At 42.4% G+C, this 26,074-nt stretch overlaps 1 protein-coding gene across 10 annotated transcripts in view; it reads left to right on the top strand.

Moving 5' to 3' along the window:
* The window catches only part of LOC144599462 (transcription factor Dp-2-like), a 176,236-nt gene that overhangs the window by 29,775 nt on the left and 120,387 nt on the right, over window positions 1–26,074 (top strand). For 8 of the 10 annotated variants that reach the window (XM_078410406.1, XM_078410402.1, XM_078410410.1 and 5 more), the window contains one exon: window positions 2,659–2,725. The exons of the other annotated variants lie outside the window; for them this stretch is intronic. In XM_078410406.1, the coding sequence (XP_078266532.1) occupies window positions 2,659–2,725 (67 nt within the window). The remainder of the gene's footprint in view (window positions 1–2,658; window positions 2,726–26,074) is intronic. 10 annotated transcript variants of the gene reach the window in all.

The raw sequence follows: 26,074 nt of genomic DNA, 5'->3' as shown, positions 1-26,074 counted from the left end.
CAGATATCCTTCTGCTCAAATGTTTCTACACGTGGCACATGGGATATGTGATAGGGCAGACAGTATCGGAAAATAAAGTTATGTGACATGGTGGCCAGACTCATCCTTTAGAACAAAGTCAAATACATAGTGAGACCTAGTGTTTGCGCACAATGGGTCTGTGGACAATCTGATGTGGCCACAAATGGAGGTAGCCCTCAGGATGAGGGCCATGTTGGATACCTTATCGCTTCCTTCATACCTCCCCACCAACCCAACAATTTTTTTATCAAGATCTATACATTATTTCTCTGAAAACGATCCATTTTCTGAAGTTATGTCCACAAGCAATGCAATCTGCAGTGCACAGGTCACACCTACTGCACCTATTGTCTACCTGTCGAGGGCCTTAATCTCACAATAACCAACTCCCACTAATTAACTTTCATTCTTTGTACTGAGCAAAGTAAGGCCAAAGTAACCAATATCTGCCATATTGTTATGAATTGCAAACCTAAATATAATATCCTTCTAAAATATGAACCCCCTAATAGGCAGGCAACGTTGACTAGGCCTCCCATTAACTGACTTACTGAACTACTCCTGCATCATTGTGTATTCTCCCTTGCATCTTGCAAGCCTCTTTGCCCCCTCCGTTAACAATCAACTTTCCATCAAGCCATGTGATTTCTGCCTACGTGATTATTCTTACTGACACTGGACAATTAGTCAATAGTTTAATGGCCTTCATCAGCAAAGCCACGCACTGAAATATACTAGAGGTCAAATTTGAGTGCATCTGAGCTTCTGCTGTGCCTTTGGGTGCAGCATTAAGACTGGGGGTGTCCTGCAAAGTACTGAGTTGAGAGACCAAATACACTTTTTCACAGCACCTCAGCTCTAAGCAAACAGGACCTGTAGCGTCCAACAATGACCCATTTTTTTTATTTGGGTCATCGACCTTGAAATCAAAAGAAAATGGTTTGCTATCAATGTTTTTTTGATGAATGTGATCCTAATATCTTAAAAACATTTTTTTTAATGGACATGGAACAGTACAGCACAGGGACAGGCCCTTCGGTCCACAATGTCTGTGCCAAACAAGATGCCAGGTCCAACAATTATCTGCTGACACATAATTCGTATCCATCCGTTCCCAACATGTCATTTTCTTTTTTTCAGAGACATTTATAAATGGTGGTGAATTCCTTTTGATAGTAGGAGCAGAGTCAGAATGCTGCCAGAGTATCCCATGGACAATCCATTGGTTAACGCCAACTGCAGTCCACTTGCTGTTTACAGACCGCGCCATCTCCTGGAATGGCTATGGTAGTATAGCTGTTCAGGGTTTGGGACTAATGCAAGCAGAAATCATATAGTCATGGATTTATACAGCATGGAACAGGTCCTTCAGCCCACCTCATCCATGCCAAGCAAAGTGCCTATCTGAGTTAGTCCCATTTACCTGCATTTGGCCATATCCCTCTAAATCTTCCCCTTCCATGTCATATCTAAATATCTTTGAAACATTGTAATTGTAAATACCACTTGCTCTGGCAGCACATTCCATGTACACACCATCTTCTGTGTGAAATGGTTGCCCCTCGAGTCCCCTTTCAATCTTTCTCTTCGAATCGATCCCATGCCCATTAGTTTTAGACTCCCCTACCCTGGGAAAATGACTATAGCGATTCAGCTTATCTGAGCATCTCATGGTTTCATATATGGCCACCCTTTCCAGTCTCTCCTTATAACTCAAGCTATCAAGCTGGCAAAATATTTGTGAATCTTTCCTGCACCCTTTCCAGATTAATAACATCTGATAGCTAGGTGACCAGAATTGCACACAATACTCCAAACGCAGTCTCACCAGCATCTCGCACAGCTGTAAGATGACGTTCCAACTCTTGTACTCTATGCCCTGACCATTGAAGCATGCCAAACATCACCTTCAGCCCCCGGTTAGTATATGTCATTACGTATATCCTGAGAAAGTAGACAGATCTGGTGTGATCCAGTCTAATTGTCACAGATGTCATAGTGTTTGACATTTATCTCTATTGTCCAAGAGCTAATAGAATTGCTGGATTTTGGGCCCTTTTTGAAGCACTCAAACTTAAATGGTGATGCCTTTTTCTTATTCTAGAATTAGGGACCGAAGCTTATCCTGTGAAGGGGATCACATTCTTAGCCTCTCTCCTTTAAATATCCTCAGAATTTTTATAGCAAAAAGATTGCCTTCATTTCTCTAAACTCCAATTAGTGCAGGCTGAAATGCTCCTCGTACCACAATCACCTCTTCCCAGGAATCAACTCAGCAAGACTCCCAAAGCAAGTAGGTCCTTCCTTAAGCAAGAAGACCAAACCTACGTGCAGCATTTTAGGTTTACTCTGGTACTCCAGTATAATTTGTCACCATATTTCTGTATGTATTTCAGTGCCAAAGTATATCTCATAACATTCCCTACAAAATGTGTGGAATGCTTAATTTTGTTATAGGTGCTATTTAAGTGCAAACTACCAATGCCAAATCTTAAATAATGAACATCGGGATATACTTTATTTGATCTAATAATTATTCACTAATAATTATTGATGAAACATCTACTGTTAGTGGAGTCTAAATACTTTGTGAAGTATCCTAATTCTATACTTATCCACCCCTTATCCTCACTTTAGGTTGCAATAATTAACACAAGTGGAGAGCTGAAAGAATTCACAGACCAGAACCTTTATCCAGTAAAGGGTGAGTAGAAAATAGAAAAGTACAATCTATGTGAATTTAATTCAAAATCGTTTCACTTAACTGAAAGTCTAATTTGAAGTACCATCTCTCATTACAAGTCAGGCTTCAGAGAAAGGGTTTTGAGGTTATTTTAATCTGGAACAGATTCCTAATTTGTTTCTCAGAAATATTGCCTTCACTTGAGTTTGTTGAGAATTGGATTAAATGATGGTGCCAACTTGATTACAGTTGGTGCCTTGTGGTTCCAGGGACCTTGGTTTGATTCTGATTTATGTTGCTGTATTTGGAGTTTGCATGTTCTTAATGTGACAATGTCCATTTCCCTCTGGTTTCTCTGCTGTCCACCACATTTGGAAAAAATTGGTGGGTTAATTTACTGCCGTAAGTTCTCCTATTGTAGGTGAGTTATAGAAGAACTGGGAAACCTTATTGAAGTATTCAAAATAATTGGCTACAGGGAAATAAGTGGGAGAATGGATTTTTTTCTGAGTGCCAACATAGACTTGATGGACCAAATGGCTGCTTCTATGCCTTTATGAAATTTGAGATTAATTTACTTATGAATTTGTAGTTCCTATAGGAATATTATTGTGTGTGAAATCCTGGATCATTTGTACAGGCCAATTTACTGTTCAAGTCTATGGGTAAACATCTGTGTTACAGTTTGTGCATGTACATATTATTGAAGGTAAATTGCAGACGTTGTATGTTTGAGTGTGTGGGCACAGTTTACAGTACTCCTTACATATAGTGTTTATCTCAGCTAACGTGAGAGGTAGAGGGGCTTGTGTAGGCTGTTTGTGGAAATTTGGTCATAAGTCTCTTGCCCATTTATACAACCAATAACTGTTCCCCAATGCATTGATGTGACCAGTCTTCTGAGGTGGAGAGAGCAGGAAAATGGTATCAGTGTATGAATTAATATGGGTCAGATACGTTTAGGTTGTAAAGAGAGATTGGAGATGCAGAATGCATTATTAAAGTTGTTCTGATCAGTAATTCACCATTGTGCTGTAGCTACACTCGCACTGAAAAAGACATGATTAAATTTGCTTGAATGGCTAACTATCCTAGCCAGTAACCTACTGACATTGAGTTGTTCATAAGTACAACTAAAGCTGAATCACTGCTTTTCCTCATTTTCTAAATTCTGCATTTTTACTTTAAGAGTGAGCAGAGACAAGCCAAAAGGATTTAATTTACATCCACTCTCCAGATTGATAAGTAATCTTGTCATTGTTAGATGTTGATCTATGATAGTTCATCATTTTACATCAGGTGTCAGATTTGCTTTTTTGATTTTCAACTATACTTGGTTGTAATCGGCAATTACTTTCAGAGCATCTATATTACCCGGTGGAAATGATCACCTCACGCTATCAACGAGGTTGTCTTTAGGGTGGGAGATGCAGTTTGTTTTGCATTTACGTACACGTGACCTACTTAACTCGAGCAGATAAGTCCCCTGACAGTGCTGAACAGAGTTCCAAGTTTGTAAATTTGAATACGTTGTTTTGATGAGCTATAGGAAATAACTGAAAGTTGCCGATTTTGCCTTTGGAGTAGGTTCCTAGTTTTCGAAGTTTATATCAATATTCCACGTCCACATTTCGGTTGCAGGGTTTCATTACTACTTCTTGAGAGAGGTGCATTTGAGAGTCTTCACTGCTTGGCTAATATTTCAGTCCCAAAAAAGCATTTATGAAGGTCTACATTAGTATATTATGGTCTTGTTCATAGTTAGTTTAAAAAGCTACACCATCTATTAGTTCTGTTGGCATTCCTAACATTTTTGAATCTAATTAGGAACTAAAGAATATAAACATCTTGATGGAGAAGGGTCAGTAAAATGAAGCAGGAAACAGAAGAACCTCTGAGTTATCTGCCATGTCTCAGCAGCCTAAATTCTAGCGTCTGTGGGCTAATGATATCATTCTGACTCAACTATTTGAGCTTTCTTGCAAAATACTCAACGCTTTGTGGTTAAGTTGGCATCTTAATAAATATTTATTCATGTTCTCTTTGAATTTGGATGATAAGTTATAGTGTTCACATTAAGTTCAGCAGGTCTGATGCCCTACATAACAATGGGCCGAATGGTCTCTTGTGTTGTCATTAACTATGGACATGAAGTTTAGGGAGTAAGTGAAATTCATGAGAGGTTTAGTGTTGAATTGCTGTTAACTTCACGTGTTAATGGCTACTTCAGCCTTGAAGAAGCATCCGGCACAAACCAAGCTATTTCCCTTCACAGATGCTGACTGACCCACTAAGCTCTTCCGGCAGTTTGTTTTTTGCATCTGCAGTCTCTTGGGGTCAGAAGTGTGCCCAAAACAAAATAAAATCACTCATAAACAAAGAAAAAAAACTGGATCAAAACATTTTGTAGAAAAACGTGGTGTGGTGTATTTTTGATCTACAATCTCCATTGAAATCTTTGGTTGTCTTTCATCCTGTATCAAATCTGACCTGGTGCAGAATCTGGGAGGCAGTTTCCCTGGGGAAATGCTGGGGAACCTTTGCAAGACTAAACGCTGCTGCAAGACTACAAATCTGTGAGAAAGTCCTGGTCATCTTTGCTTTCCAGGAAGTCCAGCTAACTTCTCTTTCAACAGCTGTGTCTAAATGGTTCCAATTGGAATCCCCAGCAAAGGTCAGCACGCTCTAGGTCATTCAGTTTTTATATTGTTACAGGAACTCTAAGAGTATGGAACTCTAATAGGTGTGCATTTCACACCTATGATAATGAAAATGGAAGGCAATTGAAAGAAGCACCACTTGCCTGTTTTTTTTTGGCATGCGAAACAGACCGATGATATTGATGAGAAAAGGCAAGTGGCCATGTTGAAGGTTGCACAGTTTAGACAATTGCTAGATAAAATAAAGAAAATAGGTTATACAGAAAGATATACCTCCGGAAGTAGAGATGGAGAAAATAAAATTTTGGAGAAAGAAGTTATTGTATGCAGATGGTTGAATATATTTTAAAAAGAAACAACTTTATATGAATGCCCCTTTCATAATTCACATTTTGCTTAAAATTACATAGACAATGAAAGTTATTGAAGCATTGTTATTGTTAAAATATAGGGAAACAACTGGGAAATTGAACATAAAAATGCACAGTAAAATTAGTGGCCAGATAATTTGATTTTTGTAGTGTCCTTTGAGTGATAACTATTGAAGAATGCTTGCAATTTTCTTGAAACGGTGCCTTGGTCTGGCATCTTACGTCTAATGTGGTGCTCTGAAGTTTTACTTGGGGTGACACAATGATACATTCGGCCAAATGTCCAAATTCTGTGGGAGAGTTGGACTAAAACACCTGATCTTCTGGTTAAAAAGAAGCGGACGGAGGTGCTACCACTGAGTCATGACACCAAAGTGTTCTGAAATCAATTTGAATAAGTGTCAGAGAAGTGGGAAGTCCAAGAGAACAGTTACGAGCACAAATGTGATGAACTATGGGCTTGCCCTCAAGAACTTTTCTTCTGATTCCTCTCAAAGCTGTAGCCATGGGCATTCGCATGGACCCCAGCTATGCCGGTCCTTTCTTTGGTTACGTTGATCACTCCTTGCTCCAAATGTACCGTGGCATCACAACTCCTCCTCCTCCACAATATCAATGACTGCATTGGAGCTGCCTCCTTCATCCCAGCAAAACTTGTCAATTCCATCAACTTCACCACCAACCTCCACCCTGTCGTCAAATTAATTTGGGCTGTTTCTGACACCTCTCCCCCTCTCCTGATATGTCCGTCTTTTTCCAAGGGTCTTTTCTGAGAAAAGTTCAGGTATTCTTCAATACTTATCTCTCAAAGAATATCACTTAAAAACAAATTATCTTGCTATTGTTTGTTGTGAACTTAGCTATGTTCAATTTGTCTTCTGTTTCCCTATATTTCAACAGTGATTACACTTCAATAACTTTCATTGTATCCACAGACATCTACTATAAACCCACCATCTCCCAGGGCTACTATACAAAACCTGACTATACGTGAAGTATAATCAAGTCTCTTGCAAGGATGCCATCCCCTTTTCACAATTTCTCTACGTCCATTGCACCTGTTCTAAAGTTGAGGGTTTCCACTCCAGGGCATCTTAGATGTCCTTCAGGGAAGATTCCCCCCCCTGTTGTGGAGTTCTCACCCCCATCAATTACATTTCTTGCTGTCCTGCTGTCTCCCTAGACAGAACTGGGATAGAATACCCCTGGTCCGTTCCATTCACCTCATCAGCCTCCGCATCCAACACATCATTCTCTGACATTTCTGCCATTTTCAATGAAATCCGAGCACCTGTCAAATCTTCCCTTCCCCATCCCTTTTTGCTTTCCACACAGTCCAGCGTCTGCATGACTCCTTGATATCCTCAGCCCTCCCTAACCACCTCTACCACTCCCTAGGCACTCCTGCAACTGCAGGAGGTGTAACACCTCGCCATACACCGTTAACCTAGTCTCCATATAAGGATCCAAACCGCTCTTGCAGCTGTGACCAGAGGTTGACATGCATCTGCTCCAACCTCATCTATTGCATCTGTAGCTCTCTCGGCAGTCTCTATAATAATAATAATAATACATTTTATTTATATAGCGCTTTTCATATACTCAAAGACGCTTTACAGAGATTTTGAGAACATAGGGAAATTAATAAATAGATAAATAAGTAAATAAATAAATGAACAGAGAAAGGAGACAGTAGGTGAGGTGACCTTCAGTGGTTGAAGGCAGTACTGAACAGGTGAGACTTCAGCAATGTTTTGAATGTGGTGAGTGTGGGGGAGTCTCTAACGGTTTGGGGTAGTGAGTTCCATAGGGTGGGAGCAGCGATGGAGAAAGCCCTGTCCCCCCAGGATCTGAGTTTAGTCCGGATGTGGGGGGATAGGAGATTGGCAGCGGCAGAGCGGAGGGTGCAGGTGGGAGTGTGCCTGTGGAGGAGGTCGGTCAGGTAGGATGGGGCCAGGTTATGGAGGGCTTTGTAGGTTATGAGGAGGATTTTGTACTGGATTCTCTGGGGGATGGGGAGCCAGTGGAGTTTATAAAGGACGGGGGTGATATGGTCACGGATCGAGGTGTGTGTGAGTAGACGGGCAGCGGAGTTTTGAATGTATTGAAGTTTATTGATGATTTTTGAGGGTGCGCCATAGAGGAGGCTGTTGCAGTAGTCCAGACGGGAGGTGATGAAGGCGTGGATGAGGGTTTCTGCAGCTGTGGAGGAGAGGGATGGACGGAGACGGGCAATGTTTTTGAGGTGGAAGAAGGCTGTCTTTGTGATGTGTTATAGAGAGCACGTACTCTGTCTGCCTGGGTCAGCTGGAACGTTAGTTTGTAGCCGCATAGAACTGGCATAACATTATGTTCCATTTGGGCTTCCTACAATCCAACTGCATGAAAACTGAATTTTCCAATTACATGTAACCCCTGCCCCCTCTACACACCTTTCCTTTACATTATCCCCTGCCTTGGTCACCCAGTGTTGTCGTCCCCACCCCCCACCCCTCCTCCATCCACTCATTAACCATCCCACCCTTCTTTTGTTCCATTTTTCTTCCTACCCCACAACCCTCTGCCTGTTCCCTTCTTCCCACCATTACTCCCTCTGGTTCTACATCTCACTCCCCACTTTCCTTATCAGATTCCTCCATTTGGACCTTTTTATCTTCTCCACATCACCTCCAGGCCTGGTTACCCTCTCCTCTCTTCTTTCCCCCACTCGGCTCACCCTCCTTGCCTGGATTCTCTTATCAGTTGCCTGCTCTTACCCCATTCCTTCTCCTCGCCTCATTCTGCCAGCTATCTCCCCTCTACTCCATCAGTCTGAAGAAGGGTCCCGTCACAAAACGCTGTCTGCCCATTTCCCTCCACCGATGCTGGTTGTCTCACTGAGTTCCTCCAGCAGTTTGTTTTTGATGATGCATTAAGTTTCCTGCTTTGTGCCATAATTTCCGAGGAAGGCGTCGTAGGTTGGCATGACCTAGTGAACTTGGATGCTAATCCAAATTGAAAAGGGACCTGGAACTTCAAATAATACCGGCAGAGAAGTAACCATCTGAAAATCTGTTGAATGAAAAATGTACAGTAACTTCATATCCAGGATTTGGTCATAACTGAGTTACAAATATCAAGTGTCTGTTGTTGAAGTTCTAAAAGTATGAGCAAGTGAGGAAGTATGATGTTTCATGCTATGACCTGTGGGATGCTGATAAAACAATCACATTTATACAAGGCATTCCTTTAACCTGTTGTTTACCTAGTAAGGACTCCAATCCGCAGTTGCCTTAACAACCAATCTGTTGTGAGTATGCACTTTGGGGTTGGAAGGGTGGAAGATTAATAGTCTTTGGGAACTGAGTTGGCGGTGGAATTTTGGTAGCAGGTAAGCCTTTTATGAGTAATCCAATACCTCCGCCAGGCAGGTCTATAGTATTCCAAGCCGCAGTTTAAATAACAATCTGAATTAAACCTGGAGGGGTAGATTTGTTATTAAGGTTTAGAATTCTTTCATCTCCTTCAGATAAAGTATAAGGTAATGATCTGCTTAGTGGGTGAGCCTGTCAACAGAAGAATGTGTACCAGTGCTTTTCTCTGATAGACCGTATTGCTTTATATATTTAAACTCCCATCAGTAAGTATACTAGAAGCCTGCTAGCCTTGCCGTTTCCATGTTCTGTGCAAATTGATTAGACCCCTGCAACAACAAAAATGATACCATGCATTTGCATGGCAACTTTAATATGATAAAACATTGTAAGGTGCTGTCCTGGAGTAGTGCCAAATAAAAATTATACACTAAGCCACAGAAGGAGTAGATGCAGGTTTATACCGGAGATAAGACACAAAGTGCTGGAGCAACTTAGCGGGTCAGGCAGCATCTCTGGAGAAAATGAACAGGTGATATTTCGGGACGGAATCCTTCTTCAGACTGAAGAAGTCTGTTTCTGTTTGAAGAAGGGTTTCGATCTGAAACGTCACCTGTTTCTTTTCTCCAGAGATGCTGCCTGACCCGCTGACTTGCTCCAGCACTTTGTGTCTATCTAGGGCACAGAAGGAGATGTTGTGACAGAGGACGAAGCATGTCGACAAAGAGGTAGAATTCGAAAAGTGATGTGGAGAAGAAAGAAGTTGGAATAAAAAACTGGAAGGCCATAGAATACACAATCTGGAAAGTAATGCTGTTAATTTACAAAACATATTAGCAATCCACAGCCAGTATTCTGCACAGTTCTGGCCACCACCTAGTAAGAGGATGTGACTGTACTGGAGAAGGGTGCAGAGGATATTTAACAGGGTTTTGCCTGGGATGGAGCATTTCAGCAATGAGGAGAGCCAGCATAGAATGCGTTTGTTATCTTTAGAGCCGAGGTGTGACCTGATTGAGGTATTGAGGGTTATGGATAGGGTACAAAATGAAGACTTGTTTCCCTCAGCAGAGATATCTATGACAAGAGGGTATAGGTTTAAGATAAGGGGGAGGAGATTTAGATTGGATTTGCGAAATAATCTTTTTTGACCCAGGGGAAAGAAAATTCTGTTTCAGGGAGTGGTGGAGGTTATTTAAATGGTATGAGTATTGAAATGACATCCATCGAAAGCTACAGGCAAAGTGTTGGGAAATGGAATTAGTACAGATCTTTCACGGCGGCACGGTGGCGCAGCGGTAGAGTTGCTGCCTTACAGCGAATGCAGCGCCGGAGTCTCAGGTTCGATCCTGACTGCGGGTGCCGTCTGTACGGAGTTTGTATGTTCTCCCCGTGACCTGCGTGGGTTTTCGCCGAGATCTTCGGTTTCCTCCAATACTCCAAAGACGTACAGGTATGTAGGTTAATTGACTGGGTAAATGTTAAAAAAAATTGTCCCTAGTGTGTGTAGGATAGTGTTAATGTGCGGGGATCGCTGGGCGGCGCGGACTCGGTGGGCCGAAGGGCCTGTTTCCGCGCTGTATCTCTAAATCTGTAAATCTAAAAAAAAAGATGATAGCCATGGACATGTGGGCTGAAGAACATATATCTGTGCTGCATGTCCTAATGTCATTGAGAGGATTTAATGGATATTGCAGTGGATAAAAGCTGTGGTTTATTTTTGTGTTTCTGGAAAATTCCAGAGTCAGCTTTAGCAAAGGAGAATAGAACCCACCAGGTTGAACCTCTGCAATTATGTAATAACTTCACAGAAGATGGGTATACATCTATTTCAAGTGGTTTTTTAAAAGATTGTTAGACTTAATCATGGCATGTTGGTATTTCTTGCTCCTCATCGGCCTGAAGTATGAGTTGGAGTCCACCATTTTAGTATTTAACGTGGGAATAGAGTCATACAGCATGGAAACAGGCCCAACTAGCCCATGCCTATCAAGATGCCTGCGTTTGACCCATATACCTCTAAACCTTTCCTATCCATCAGGGAATAAGCAGACATGGCTCCCTCTTTATTGTTTTTCCATGCAAGTTGCTTTTCTCAGCTGCATTTTTTTAAACTAACAATAAAAGGGTGTTAATAAAGTAACTGGGTCACTGGTGAAGAGAAGGAAGAACATGTGGATAAGCAAGGAAGAGGAAGTTAATTGCTGGCACGTTCCTTTTACACTTCTACCTTCCTATTGGAGAAATTGTGGCTCTGTCTCGGAAGGGAAATCTGTAACTCGTACGAGTCTTCAATTCAAATGCATCCATTATAGACGTGATCGATTGGTAGATGAATAACTTTTGAAACAACAGCTGAGGTGCTTCAAGATTAACTGTTGGCATTCTAAGCTGTGGAAGATAATTTTTCCAACATTTTATTTACCAATTGGTTCCTGAGCCAGAACTCATTCCACACCATTTTTATTGTCTTAAATGATCTCAAAGCAGTTTTATTATGTTTACTTATGGTAAATTAATAGTAGTCATTATCAAAGTATATCAGGATCACAAGTTAAACTTATATACAAGTTGTACAATATACAAATCACAAGTTATACTTATATACAAAAAAAGAATGATGAATGCTAACCATACATTGTTCAACTGCAGAATGGTTGTAGTGGATGACTGCTCTCCTAGCTCTCCACACTGTTAAACTGAATTGCTGGTTATTAGATTCATAGATAAAATAATCTAATAGAATCTAATACATAATCTAGTTAATAAGGAGACTAACTCAACTCACTACAGTTAATAAGGATGCCCCAAGGTTCCTTAATTTTTCCAGTTCCCTCTTCTGTGCTGGGGAGAAAAAACATCCGTAATTACACAGAAGCCATCTCATGGAAATAAGTATTCACACTAAATTAAATTGCTCAGTTGTTTCTGTTATTTGGATCAGCATTACATTCAGTTTGCTTGCAGCAAGATCTCACAAGTACTGCAGTGAGAAGATACAAAACCAGTTAATCTGTTTTTGGTTGTTTTTGTTTTGTTGAAAGGAGAACAATTGGCACAGACCTGTGCATGATTGCTGCTAACTTGGCCAATCTGCCATCTGTAGAGGAATGCATGTATCCCTTCTGGTGCATCCTACCACAAATGCCAGCTCCACACTGGGCTTTATCAAAGTAAAGCGAAACTCCGATAAACTGGGACCAGTACAGCAACACAGCTGGTAGAGCCGCTGCCTCGCAGCTCCAGATAACCAGATTCGATCCTGACCTCTTGGTGTCTTTGTGGAGTTTGCACATTCTCCCTATGACCATGTGAGTTTCCTCCCACATCCCAAAGTTGTGTGGGTGTCTAGGTTAATTGGCCACTTTAAAAATTGCCCCTAGTATGTAGGGAGTGGATGCGAAAGTTGGATGTGATAGTCGTGTTTAGAGATACAGCAATGGAAACAAGCCCTTTGGCCCACCGAGTCCAAGCCTACACACTGGGGACAATTTTACAGAACCCAATTAACATACAAAGCTGCACATCTTTGGAATGTGAGAGGAAACCCGGGGAAAACCCATGCGGTCACGGAGAACGTACAAATTCCGTATAGACAGCTCACATAGTCAGGATCGATCCAGGGTTTCTGGCACTGTAAGGCAGCAACTCTACCACTGCGCCACTGTGATGCACATAGAACTAGTGTGAATAGGTGATTGATAGTCGGTGTAGGCCTGCCAGGCTGAACAACCTGTTTCCATTCTGTATCTCTAAACTAACCCAGAACTTTGTGACTCACAGAATTTCTAGACTGCTGGGTGTTGCTTGTTTTATCACAACACACCTTTATAATCTGGCTCTGATCTACTCGCCATCCTGCCCCCTAATGAACCCGACCCTGGCTTCAGCCCAAGCCCGATGATATGCAGTTGTTGTCAGAAAAGGGCGGGAACAGAGCAAGGAAGACCGTTGGCTGAGAGCAAAGTAAATGTTAATTGCTGTGTGTAAAGGCAGTTTAAAAAGAGCGCCAAGAGTCCGTTAGTAGTCAGTCAGAAAAGTGCATAACTCCAAGCTTGTCAGGAAGGCAGTATAGAAGTGAGTACCTGGATTGGTTGATCAATTAAAGTAGAAGTTTGGTAAATTGGCCATTTAAGTAATTTAGTGACTGATATAAGCCAGACTTGCAGAAGGGGTGCGGCCCTGTTGAGGGTGAGGGCAGGAATAGAGAGATCGGGGATACGAATGTATGGCTGAGGGGCTGGTGCAGGGAGCAGGGATTTAGATTTCTAGATAACTGGGATCTCTTCTGGGGTAGGGGTGACCTGTACAAAAGGGATGGGTTACACCTTAACAGCAGGGGGGACCAACATTCTGGCAGGCAGGTTTGATAGTGCTACAAGTGTGGCTTTAAACTAAGTAGTGGGGGGGAGGGGTTGACAAACTGGGAATATGGAGATGGAGTTAAAGGGGAAGCAAATACAGGAGAAATTGCAAAGGACTCTCGAATGAATGGGGAGGGAAGTTCTAGAAGGGATAAGAGAGTAAGGTCAGGGCCAATTGTGACCGGTGTGAGGGGGAGGTGAATACGGAAATTAAAGTGTTGTATTTAAATGCGTGAAGTATAAAAAATAAAGTGGATGAGCTTGAGGCTCAGTTAGACATTGGCAAGTATGATGTTGTGGGAATCACTGAGACATGGCTACAAGAGGACCAGGGCTGGGAACTGAATATTCAGGGGTACACAACATATAGAAAAGACAGACAGGTGGGCAGAGGGGGTGGGGTCGCTCTGTTGGTGAGGAATGGTATTCACTCCCTTGCAAGGGGTGACATAGAATCAGGAGATGTAGAATCAGTATGGGTAGAAATGAGGAATTGTAAGGGTAAAAAGACCCTAATGGGAGTTATCTACAGGCCCCCAAACAGTAGCCTCGACATAGGGTGCAAGTTGAATCAGGAACTAAAATTGGCACGTCGCAAATGTAATGCTACAGTGGTTATGGGAGATTTCAACATGCAGGTAGACTGGGAAAATCAGGTTGGTAATGGACCCCAGGAAAGAGAGTTTGTGGAGTGTCTCCGAGATGGATTCTTAGAACAGCTTGTACTGGAGCCTACCAGGGAGAAGGCAATTCTGGATTTAGTGTTGTGTAATGATCCTGATCTGATAAGGGGACTCGAGGTAAAAGAGCCATTAGGATGCAGTGATCACAATATGATAAGTATTACTCTACAAATTGAGAGGGAGATGGGAAAATCGGAAGTGTCAGTATTACAGTATAGCAAAGGGGATTACAGAGGCATGAGGCAGGAGATGGCCAGAATTGACTGGAAGGAGGCCCTCGCAGGGAAGACGGTGGAACAGCAATGGTAGGTATTCCTGGGAATAATGCAGAAGTTGCAGGATCAATTTATCCCAAAGAGGAGGAAAGATTCCAAGGGGAGTAAGAGACACCCGTGGCTGACAAGGGAAGTCAAGGACAGCATAAAAATAAAAGGGAAGAAGTATAACAAAGCAAAGAAGAGTGGGAAGCCAGAGGATTGGGACTTTTTTTAAAGAGCAACAGAAGATGACTAAGAAGGCAATACGGGGAGAAAAGATGAGGTACGAGGGTAAACTAGCCAATAATATAAAGGAGGATAGTAAAAGCTTTTTTAGATATGTAAAGAGGAAAAAAATAGTCAAGGCAAATGCGGGTCCCTTGAAGACAGAAGCGGAAGGAATTTATTATGGGAAACAAGGAAATGGCAGACGAGTTGAACCGGTACTTTGGATCTGTCTTCACTAAGGAAGATACAAGCAATCTCCCAGATGTTCTAGTGGCCAGAGATCCTAGGGTGACGGAGGAACTGAAGGAAATCCACATTAGGCAGGAAATGGTGTTGGGTAGACTGATGGGACTGAAGGCTGATAAATCCCCAGGGCCTGATGGTCTGCATCCCAGAGTACTTAAGGAGGTGGCGCTCGAAATTATGGACGCATTGGTGATCATTTTCCAATGTTCTATAGATTCAGGATCAGTTCCTGTGGATTGGAGGGTAGCTAATGTTGTCCCACTTTTTAAGAAAGGAGGGAGAGAGAAAACGGGAAATTATAGACCAGTTAGTCTGACATCAGTGGTGGGGAAGACGAAATTGCGGAGCATTTGGATAGTAGTAACAGGATTGTTCCGAGTCAGCATGGATTTACGAAGGGGAAATCATGCTTGACTAATCTTCTGGAATTCTTTGAGGATGTAACCAGGAAAATTGACAGGGGAGAGCCGGTGGATGTGGTGTACCTTGACTTTCAGAAAGCCTTTGACAAGGTTCCACATAGGAGATTAGTGGGCAAAATTAGAGCACATGGTATTGGAGGTAGGGTACTGACATGGATAGAAAATTGGTTGACAGACAGAAAGCAAAGAGTGGGGATAAATGGGTCCCTTTCAGAATGGCAGGCAGTAACTAGTGGGGTACCGCAAGGCTCGGTGCTGGGACCGCAGCTATTTACAATATACATTAATGACTTGGATGAAGGGATTAGAAGTACCATTAGCAAATTTGCAGATGATACAAAGCTGGGTGGTAGTGTGAACTGTGAGGAAGATGCTATGAGGTTGCAGGGTGACTTGGACAGGTTGTGTGAATGGGTGGATGCATGGCAGATGCAGTTTAATGTGGATAAGTGTGAGGTTATCCACTTTGGTGGAAAGAATAGGAAGGCAGAGTATTATCTGAATGGTGTCAAGTTAGGAACAGGGGACGTACAACGAGATCTGGGTGTCCTAGTGCATCAGTCACTGAAAGGAAGCATGCAGGTACAGCAGGCAGTGAAGAAAGCCAATGGAATGTTGGCCTTCATAACAAGAGGAGTTGAGTATAGGAGCAAAGAGGTCCTTCTGCAGTTGTACAGGGCCCTAGTGAGACCGCACCTGGAGTACTGTGTGCAGTTTTGGTCTCCAAATTTGAGGAAGGATATTCTTGCTATTGAGGGCGTGCAGCGTAGGTTTACTAGGTTAATTCCCGGAATGGCGGGACTGTCATATGTTGAAAGACTGGAGCGACTAGGTTTGTATACACTGGAATTTAGAAGGATGAGAGGGGATCTTATCGAAACGTATAAGATTATTAAGGGGTTGGACATGTTAGAGGCAGGAAACATGTTCCCAATGTTGGGGGAGTCCGGAACCAGGGGCCACAGTTTAAGAATAAGGGGTAGGCCATTTAGAACAGAGATGAGGAAAAACTTTTTAAGTCAGAGAGTTGTGAATCTGTAGAATTCTCTGCCTCAGAAAGCAGTGGAGGCCAATTCTCTGAATGCATTCAAGAGAGAGCTGGATAGAGCTCTTAAGGATAGCGGAGTCAGGGGGTATGGGGAGAAGGCAGGAACGGGGTACCGATTGAGAATGATCAGCCATGATCACATTGAATGGCGGTACTGGCTCGAAGGGCCGAATGGCCTCCTCCTGCACCTATTGTCTATTGTAGTCATTAAAACAGTAAATCTGTGGATTACTAGGACATTGCATTAATGAATGAGCCAGATGCTGAACCATCAAGGTGTTTAAACTATCAAAACCAGTCTGGGTCCTAAGGGGAAACCTGAGGAGCATCATTTCCACGTAGAGGGGGGTGGTTATATGGCAGATTTAGATTTATAGATACATCGCGGAAACAGGCCCTTCGGCCCACCGAGTCCGCGCCGCCCAGCGATCCCTGCACACTAACACTATCCTACACACACTAGGGACAATTTTTACATTTTTACCCAGTCAATTAACCTGTACTTCTTTGGAGTGTGGGAGGAAACCCATGCAGGTCACGGGGAGAACGTACAAACTCTGTACAGACGGCGCCCTTAGTCAGGATCGAACCTGAGTCTCCAGCGCTGCATTCGCTGTAAGGCAGCAACTCTACCGCTGCGCCACCGTGCCGCCCCTAAACCATCAAGGTGTTTAAACTATCAAAATATACTTTAACAGCATTTAAAAGATGTTTGGACAGGTACATGGATAGGAAAGTTTTAGAGGTGAATGGGCCAATTGCAGGCAGGTGGGACTGGTGTATGCATCACGATTGACATGGGAAAGTTAAGCCAAAGGGTCTGTTTCCAGGCTGTATGGCTCGATAAGTCTGTTCAGCTGAAGGGTCCCAGACATGAAATGTTAATTGGAGACACAATGGACTAAAGATGCTGCAATCTGGAGCAAACAAACCCAAACTGCTGAAGGAACTCAGCAGGTTGAGCAACATCTGTGGAGGAAATGGAATTGTTGATGTTTCAGGTCGAGACTCTGTATAAGGACTGAAAGTGGACCGAAGCAGCTCTTCCAACCTCGTCTCCTGCATTTGGTGCACCCAATGTTGCCTCCTGTACGCCAGGGAGATTAAGCACAGACTCTGTGACCATAATGACTTTGAAGGTATTTATTTCACAAAATGCTGGAGTAACTCAGCGGGTCAGGCAGCATCTCAGGAGAGAAGGAATGGGTGATGTCTGAAGAAGGGTCTCGACCCGAAACGTCACCCATTCCTTCTCTCCTGAGATGCTGCCTGACCCGCTGAGTTACTCCAGCATTTTGTGAAATAAATACCTTCGATTTGTACCAGCATCTGCAGTTATTTTCTTACATAATTACTTTGAAGGCACCTTATCTTCAAGGATCAGGTAACATAAGGCAGCAACTTTCTAACTGTGCAAGGAAGTTGCAAGGCAGGCATGTCCCGAAACCTCTGCAGCAACATCTCCCAAACCTGAGTTCTCCTCCACTTAGACGGACAAAGGCAGCTGGTGCATGGGAAGTGAATAGTATATGTACTTCCTTGATTAAGAGAGAGATAGCATTTCATTTGTTGCCACTGTGACTCACTACTTAACAGAACTGGGTGGAGCTACATTTTAGTTTACTTTAGTTTAGAGATACAGGGCGGAAACAGGCCGACCAGCGATCCCCGCACATTAACACTACCCTACACCCACTAGGAACAATTTTTACATTTACCAAGCCAAACCTGTACGTCTTTGGAGAGTGGAAGGAAACCAAAGATCTTGGAGAAAACCCACGCAGGTCACGGGGAATACATACAAACTCCGTACAGACAGCACCCGTAGTCGGGATCGAACCCGGGTCTCCGGCGCTGCATGGCTGCAACTTTACCGCTGCGCCACCGTGACCGCCCCATTCGACTCCAGCGTTCATGAAAGTTGTGGCGCCTCTATGGATACAAGGCCAGGTAGTTGCTGAGAGTTTTGAGAGGCGGCCTAACTGACTTGCCACTGCGCCACCCATAAGTTTATTCACGATTGTAATCACCAACACTGATAGTTATTTCACTGTTCCTACTCCATGCAATTCTGATGCACCACACCACACAGAATTTTCCATTTTATCCTCAATGGATTCAACATAAACTTCAAATGATTAAAAGATGAAATGTGGCTTAGAAAGAATATTAAATTGTAGAAGAGACACATATTAAAGGACTTGGCAACATATCAAGTCTTTGAACTTTTTTTTGTTGATTTGCCACTAAGCTGTCTTGGTGATTTTTGCTTAATATTTAATACTGTTAAAGTTTATATCTGAGAAACATGTTTTTGATGCATTCAATGCCAATAAGTATCTGGGTCTCAATTTTGTTTCAAGAAGTAACTAAGCAGAAATTGTTTGGATATTTTCAACAAGCAAGAGCAGATCCTTGCTTAACACAGGTAAACTGAGATTGTGTGCAGTACATATAACTAGACAAGCATAGTTGATTGTGCTTTGATTTTTTTGGAAATCTCGTCTGTTGATTTTTCTACCTAAAGAAGTGTAAGGTGTTCTGATTATTCCAACCAGCAATCATCCCTCAATCAATTCATGTTATAGTAAGACTCCAATAATCTGGCATTCTCTGGACTTTGGTGGTGCCAAACTAGCAGGTTTTCTGGACACAAAATGTTGGAGTAACTCAGTGGGATAGGCAGCATCTCTGGTGAGAAGGAATGGGTCTGAAGAAGGATCTCGACCCGAAACGTCACCCATTCCTTTTCTCCAGAGATACTGCTTGTCCCGCTAATTTACTCCAGCATTTTGTGTCTATATTGGATTTAAACCAGCATCTGCAGTTCCTTCCTATACATTTTCTGGACTATTGGGTGTTACTTGTGTTAACTCGCACACAATTTTATTTCACTATTTTAAGCATTACACAGTAGAATAATCATAGAATCCAGTGCATGTATAAGGAGAGAATGAGAAATGGAATCCGTTAAGTTTCAGCTGGTTAGATACAGTTTCTGTGCTTTAATTAGTCAAACACACTGAAACGTGCAGGTCTTGTCTCTAGCCACATGTTGGCCCACACTCTGGCAGCAAACCTACCCACATTTCTGACCCCCAGTATTCCTGAAACCGTCGCCCTTCTTTTGCTCCCAGTAATACACCGCTGGCTTTGCAAGTGCTCGAATAGTAGGTCTACAGATAACAGTAAATTGTTTTAATGAATGAGTCGGATAGCAATCTATCAGGATTTTAGAACAATCTGAGACAGTGTTATTGAGGTGTTGTAAGTTTGTATTCGTCTCATTGCCCTTATAAACAAGATGTGGATGGTATTATCTAATAGCTTAGATAAATATGCGGGTTCTTTCATCATCCTCCATCCCTTTCCTCTCCGTGTGCTACTTGTGTTGCCGCTTTTAAGGTTACATCTCAAAATCCCTCTCTGTGTCAGTGTTCCTCAGGGCTCCTGCCATTTACTGCATAAATTCCTCTTATATTTGACTTCTCAAAGGGCGACATCTCACATTTGTTCAGGTTTAACTCCATCTGTTTTCTCACTGTCCAAATTTCCAATTGATTTATATCCTGCTGTGATAACCTTCTTCGCTATCCACAATTTCACCAATTTTTGTGCCACCTACGCACTTACTAATCAGACCAGCTACATTCTCATCCAAATCACTGTGTACGAATTCTTTCAAGAAAACCTTCTGGATGCATTGAACAACTTCTGCCTGATCTCTGCGACTGGGGTAAGGAAGTCAAAGGCAATAATGGAATTTAAAAAGGAAGTTAAAGCTACCCACTGCAACAACCCTGGTGGCTTTGCTTCTTTCCATGAACTGCCTTCTTATCTGTTCTTCTTTCTCTCTCCAGCGATTGGGAGGCCAACAGTATAATTCCCACTATAGTGATTACACCTTATTCCTGCACTTTACCCATATGGTCTTGCTAGATAAACCCTCCAAGATGTTCTCTATTGGTGCAGCTGTGACATTGTCCCTGATCATTAATGCAACTCCTCCACCTCTTTCACATCCCTCCCAATCAAATCAGGGACATCTAAACGCTGGAATGTTGAGCTTCCAGTCCTGCCCTTCTTTAAATCAAGTTTCTGTAATGGCTAAAACATCCCAGTTCCATGTTTGAATCCAACTCTAAGCTCGTGTGCCTTACCAGTTATACGCCTTGCATTAAAATTAACCAGGCCCGCCATGTTCCTACATCTGGCTATGCATGTTCTTCCTATTAGACTTGGAGACACAAAAACTGCAGATGTTATGATCTGGAGCAGAAAACAGACTGCTGGAGGAAGCATTTGTTGAGGTAAATGTTCAGTCGATGTTTCAGGTTGAGTCCTTTTCTCTGGACAAAGTGTGGATTGGAGATCGCCAGTATAATGAGGTGAAGGATTTGAGGGCAGACCTGGCAAGTGATAACTAAATGGGTATAAGTGAAAACTTAATGGGTATATGTGAGAGGATATGCGGAGCCGGGAGCTATTGTTTGTCAATTTTTCTCGGGTAAGACCATGACATCAGAAATAAGAAAGGGGGGGGGGGGGAATGATACTGCTTCCTGGCAGCCAGCCTGGCACAAAGTGTTGAATGGCCACATGTGTAGTAAGTAAGTGAGTAACTTAAACACGTGTTGGAGATGATGGCTGAGGCAGAGGAGAAAAGAAACAGGGGAGTTGGTCATGTGAAAATGATGGCAAAGATCTATGACAATGCAGAGAGCAGAACCAATGTAATCATCACTGTGAGGGAAGAGGGGAAGGTCCTGGGTAGTTCTGAAACAAAGACTGTTGCACACATCCCACAGAGGTTGGCATAGATTGAACCTGAGGAGGTCTTTTAACTGCACCTTTGATAGGGACAAAGTGAATGGAATTGAAATGGTTGCTGTTCAGCATGAGAGCTGGTTCAGTCAAACAACATCCTTTCTGAGGTCATTTGTTGCGGCCTTGATTGGTCTTGGTCTTTTCTCACCTCCAGCTCGTCACCTCCCCCGCCCCTCCCATACTCCCAGTCTAAATAAGGGTCCTGACTCAAAATATTTCCTATTAATTTTCCCCAGAGGATGCTGCCTGACCCGCTGAGTTACCCTAGCATTTTGTGTCCATCTTTGGTGTAAACCAGCATCTGCAGTTCCTTTTATTACAAAGGAGGCTAATGTCAGGAAGACTGCTTGGGCATCTGTTTAAGTGAAAAACAAAGGGCCCTTGTGTCACCCTGATGGAGGGAGAGAGCGATTGGACATCCTTGATGAAAATGAACCAGCTACCAATTAGAAAAGATCAAAGTGGGAGAGGGTGTCCGAGGTAAGTGGGAAGAAGCTGGATGAAGGTAGATTCTTCCATTCCCTCCACATTCTCTCCAACTTGAAAGATGTTGGATTGCTCACATTCCTGAGGAAAAGTAATTGGGCTGAAAGGTTAACCATCTCCTCAGACACACCCGACTTCTTGAGCGTTATGAGCACTTTCTGTTTTTATTCCAGATTAACAGTGCTGTTTGTTTATTCTTTTCACTTCCCTTTGAATTCAGTGCTTACCTTGTGTGGAGGGATCACTCGGCCCCTTTCACCTGCCTACATTTGGTGTTCTTGTCCAAAAAGGGCTAAAGTTTAAGCTATGGAACATGTGTATGATGTTCTACCGGCTTTACATTCATTTTCGTGCTTCAGCTTGTACCATGGTTGGTGTATAATGCTTGGATCTGCATGCAGAATTCCTGATCTTGTGGAGGCATGCGCATTAATAAGAGATGATAAACAGTACATTGAACATTTTGCACAGTTATCCAAGTTGATTTTGATATGATTACATAATTAAAAACAGCTAGCTGACCATTCTTTTAAGCTGATGTGACTGCTAACTGAGGGATGATTTTCTCAGCACATGCATAATTAGCTGGAAATTTCAAAGATCTAATGCCTTTTTTACATTACTGGAATAAAGTAATTGGCTATCTTCATGTTATATAGGAAAGAACTGCAGATGCTGGCTTATACCAAAGATAGACACAAAAGTGCTGGAGTAACTCAGCAGATCAGGCAGCATCTCTGGAGAAAAAGCATGGGTGACGTTTCAGTTTGGAACCCTTCTTCAGACTGAAGAAGGGTTCCAACCTGAAACGTCACACATCCCTTTTTTTCCAGAGAATCTGCCTGACCGGCTGAGTTACTCCAGCACTTTGTAGATATCTTCAGGTTGTTTAGTGGCATTTTGGAAATTCAACAAGGCAATTACTGATTTGAAAAAAGACATAAAGTGCTGGAGTAATCAGCGGGTCAGATTGCATCTCTGGGGAACATGGATATGCTATGTTTCGGGATAGGACCCTTCTTCAGACTGATCCTACTCACTGATCTGATTCATCTTTTTGCATCTTGTACAATGTCCCTCTTAATGCACCGAATGGGAGAGTGGACCAATTTTCAATTGGAAATTGGACCAAGCTGTGCTGGAATAGAACAGTTGCGCCTTCATAGGACAGGTTGGTTGTATTATAGAAGTGCACTACTTGTGAAATCATTGGAGACAAGTCTCATGCTTGCATTTGATTCTTCAGTTCCTCCTCAGAAAATCTCCATTTCTCCCAAGCTTGCAGTCCGATAGGTCATAAGTGCCATCCTCACAAAACCCCTTTTTCTTTCTTGTTGGTACTGCCGCATGGTTACTTACCTTGTTCACCCATTTAGCACCAGGTCCCAATATTTGGGCTATGGTTGCCTGCACTCTTAATATTTAGCTCTAACTCAAAGTTCCCCATATGCCCAGTGCATTTTTTTTGTGATGATATGTGCTGATAGATAGTAGTTATCTAGTAAAACTAGATAGTAATTCAAAACTAGATTTTCAAATCTTCAGAATTTTTAATATTATAAAAACATTACTAAAGTTTTAAATACAAGTTGTTGATTAAATCAGGCTATCAGTAACTCAGCGGGACCAGCAGCATCTCTGGATGGCAGAATGGGTGACGTTTCATAGAAACATAGAAAATAGGTGCAGGAGGAGGCCATTCGGCCATTCCAGCCAGCACCGCCATTCATTGTGATCATGGCTGATCGTCCACAATCAATAACCCGTGCCTGCCTTCTCCCCATATCCCTTGATTCCACTAGCCCCTAGAGCTCTATCTAACTCTCTCTTAAATCCATCCAGTGATTTGGCTTCCACTGCCCTCTGTGGCAGAGAATTCCACAAATTCAGAACTCTCTGGGTGAAAAAGGTTCCCTCTCACCTCAGTTTTAAATGGCCTCCCCTTTATTCTAAGACTGTGGCCCCTGGTTCTGGACTCCCCCAACATTGGGAACATTTTTCCTGCATCTAGCTTGTCCAGTCCTTTTATAATTTTGTATGTTTCTGTAAGATCCCCTCTCATCCTTCTGAACTCCAGTGAATACAACCCTCTAAACTCCAGTGAATACAAGCCTCTAAACTCCAGTGAATACAAGCCAAGGGTCGAGATTTTTCTTCAGACTTGTCGGAGTGAGGAGAACTTCTTCATGCCTTGAAGAGAATTTGCAGCGGGGCAGACGAAATGTGCAGGAGGAACTGCAGATGCTGATTTACACCGAAGATAGATAAAATGCTGGAGTAACTCAGCGGGACAGGCAGCATCTCTGGAGATAAGGAATGGATAGGGACATGCAGGTTATTGGATGACAATCTGTCGTTGACACTTACAGGAAGGGATGATATGCATACTGGAACCTTTTTATCTACAAACAATGTACTGCCCAAGCCAGGATTGTCATTTGAAAAAATGTCTGATGTCTTGTACCTTGGGCAACAGTCATTTTTCAGTGGGGTACAATGACCAAACTATCACTGGTTCTTTGTTGTGACATCTATCTACCACATCCATTTGGGTGCTCTAAACATTCTCGGCAAATACAGGAAAAAGGCAAAAGAAAGAGCAAAGATGAAAAATAACTTTAAATTTGCTAATGTGAACCTTGCTAATGTTTAGTAGTCCCCAATAAAGGATTATGCTTTCTTTTTAAAACTTGAGAGTCCTTGACACAGTGGCCAGGTCCCTCTACAGAAACAAGGAACTACGGATGCTGGTTTACAAATAAAAGGACACACAGTGCTGGAGTAACTCAGCGTGTCATGCAGCATCTCTGGAGAACATGGATAGGTGTCATTTCAGATGGGGACCCTTCTTCAGGCTGGATTCAGCCAGGTTCCTCTGTTGCAAACTGATTTATCAGGCGTCTTATTATCCCTCTATATTTATGAGAAATGAAACAGCTTTGGTTTCAGAAGAAAAATCTCCATCTGGATATATTTTTGAACTTCCATTGCTTTTTTTTTAATCCCCCACATGAATTATCAGTCTATTCATATTCTCTCTTCCCCCATACCCTCTAACCCTTGTGTGGAGGGATACTCCACAGCTTGACCATACATTGAAGGCAGGCAAGGGACAACAGATGTCTCTCAATTAAGTTAGTAAGTCAGCCTCGCCTCTTGAAAGATAAGTCTTTTTTTTTTTGTCGTGTTTACTGCAGTTAATAATTTGCTTCTTGTTTCTAATCATACACTGAAAGGAGTCGTAAAAAAAAAATTCTAATTGCAAGGACTTCCATCACAAGAAAATGTGGTTAGGCCACAAATCTGCGACAACTATGCATGTTGTTTCATTCCGCCCCAGAAGTACTGTGAAGTACTTGGGCAAGTTTTGTTTTACGAGTTTGGGTATTTCTGGGTTAACAACTAATTGAGATTTGTCCGCATCTTTTTTAGTGACTAGTTGGAAATGGTGACGTCCCTGTTGTCATGTTACTTAGAGTGTAATGCTTACAGAATATTTTGTGTAAAGCCCACACTTGAGAAGACTTTTTTTCTGACAAAAACCTGTGTGTCAGCAGTGTTGCAGCGATGGGTGTGGCCCAGAGGAAGCACTTCTTGAGTTTTTGAATTAGTAAGCAATGCACAGACCTTTTGCTCCACTGATGTAGAGGATTAATATGGCTTCTTCATTGCTGCTGAGCTGAAGTGTGGCAATTGCAGGACAAACACTGAAAGGTAATTAAAAATATGTTATTTAAGTAGAGCCTTTCTGCCTTGAAAGTTGTAGAATTTGACAGTTTATTAATTGCTTTTGAAATGAGTTACAAGAAAAGGAAGTGCTTGAGGTACAGTGTGCAGTATTCTACAGAGAGGTTTACAGTGGAAAATGTTCAAGACAAATGAACCGATTAAGACACTATTAGTGTGAGTGAGACTTTGTATAGGAGCAGTGATTATTTTTAGAGATGGATCAGCAATTAATTTTACACAGATGCCTTGTCTAGCATGATAAATAAACTATCAATTATCTGAACTTGAAACATGAAAATGTGTGCATGCAATGTATGATTTCAAGATTCATCTCCATAACATAATTTGCACTGATCGAACAATGAACTAGTTTATTATCCCAAGGTTTATATTCTCAGTAGAAAGCAAATGGTGGCCTGAAAGGGGCATTGTTGAGCTTATAGGACTTGGTATTACAATCCCTACTGTAATCGGCACCTTCCTAATCTCTTGAGTGGGGGTAGGGGTAAAGACTTCATTGGGGTCATCAGGTGGGCACCCTCCTTCCTTGGTGTTTCGTTGATAGGCCCACGACACCTCCAGAGGGCTCAACAGCGATACCTGGCGTCCCAGGTGCGGTCCCCTCCCATTTTACCCCTGTTGCTGGTCATTTTGCAGCCCAGTTGAAGTCTTTCCTCTTCAGCCACATCCCAGAGC

The sequence above is a fragment of the Rhinoraja longicauda genome, chromosome 13 (assembly GCF_053455715.1).
Source record: "Rhinoraja longicauda isolate Sanriku21f chromosome 13, sRhiLon1.1, whole genome shotgun sequence".
Taxonomy (NCBI): Eukaryota; Metazoa; Chordata; class Chondrichthyes; order Rajiformes; family Arhynchobatidae; genus Rhinoraja; species Rhinoraja longicauda.
The sequence above is the reverse complement of the archived record's forward strand: the minus strand, read 5'-3'. Positions and strand labels throughout refer to the sequence as shown.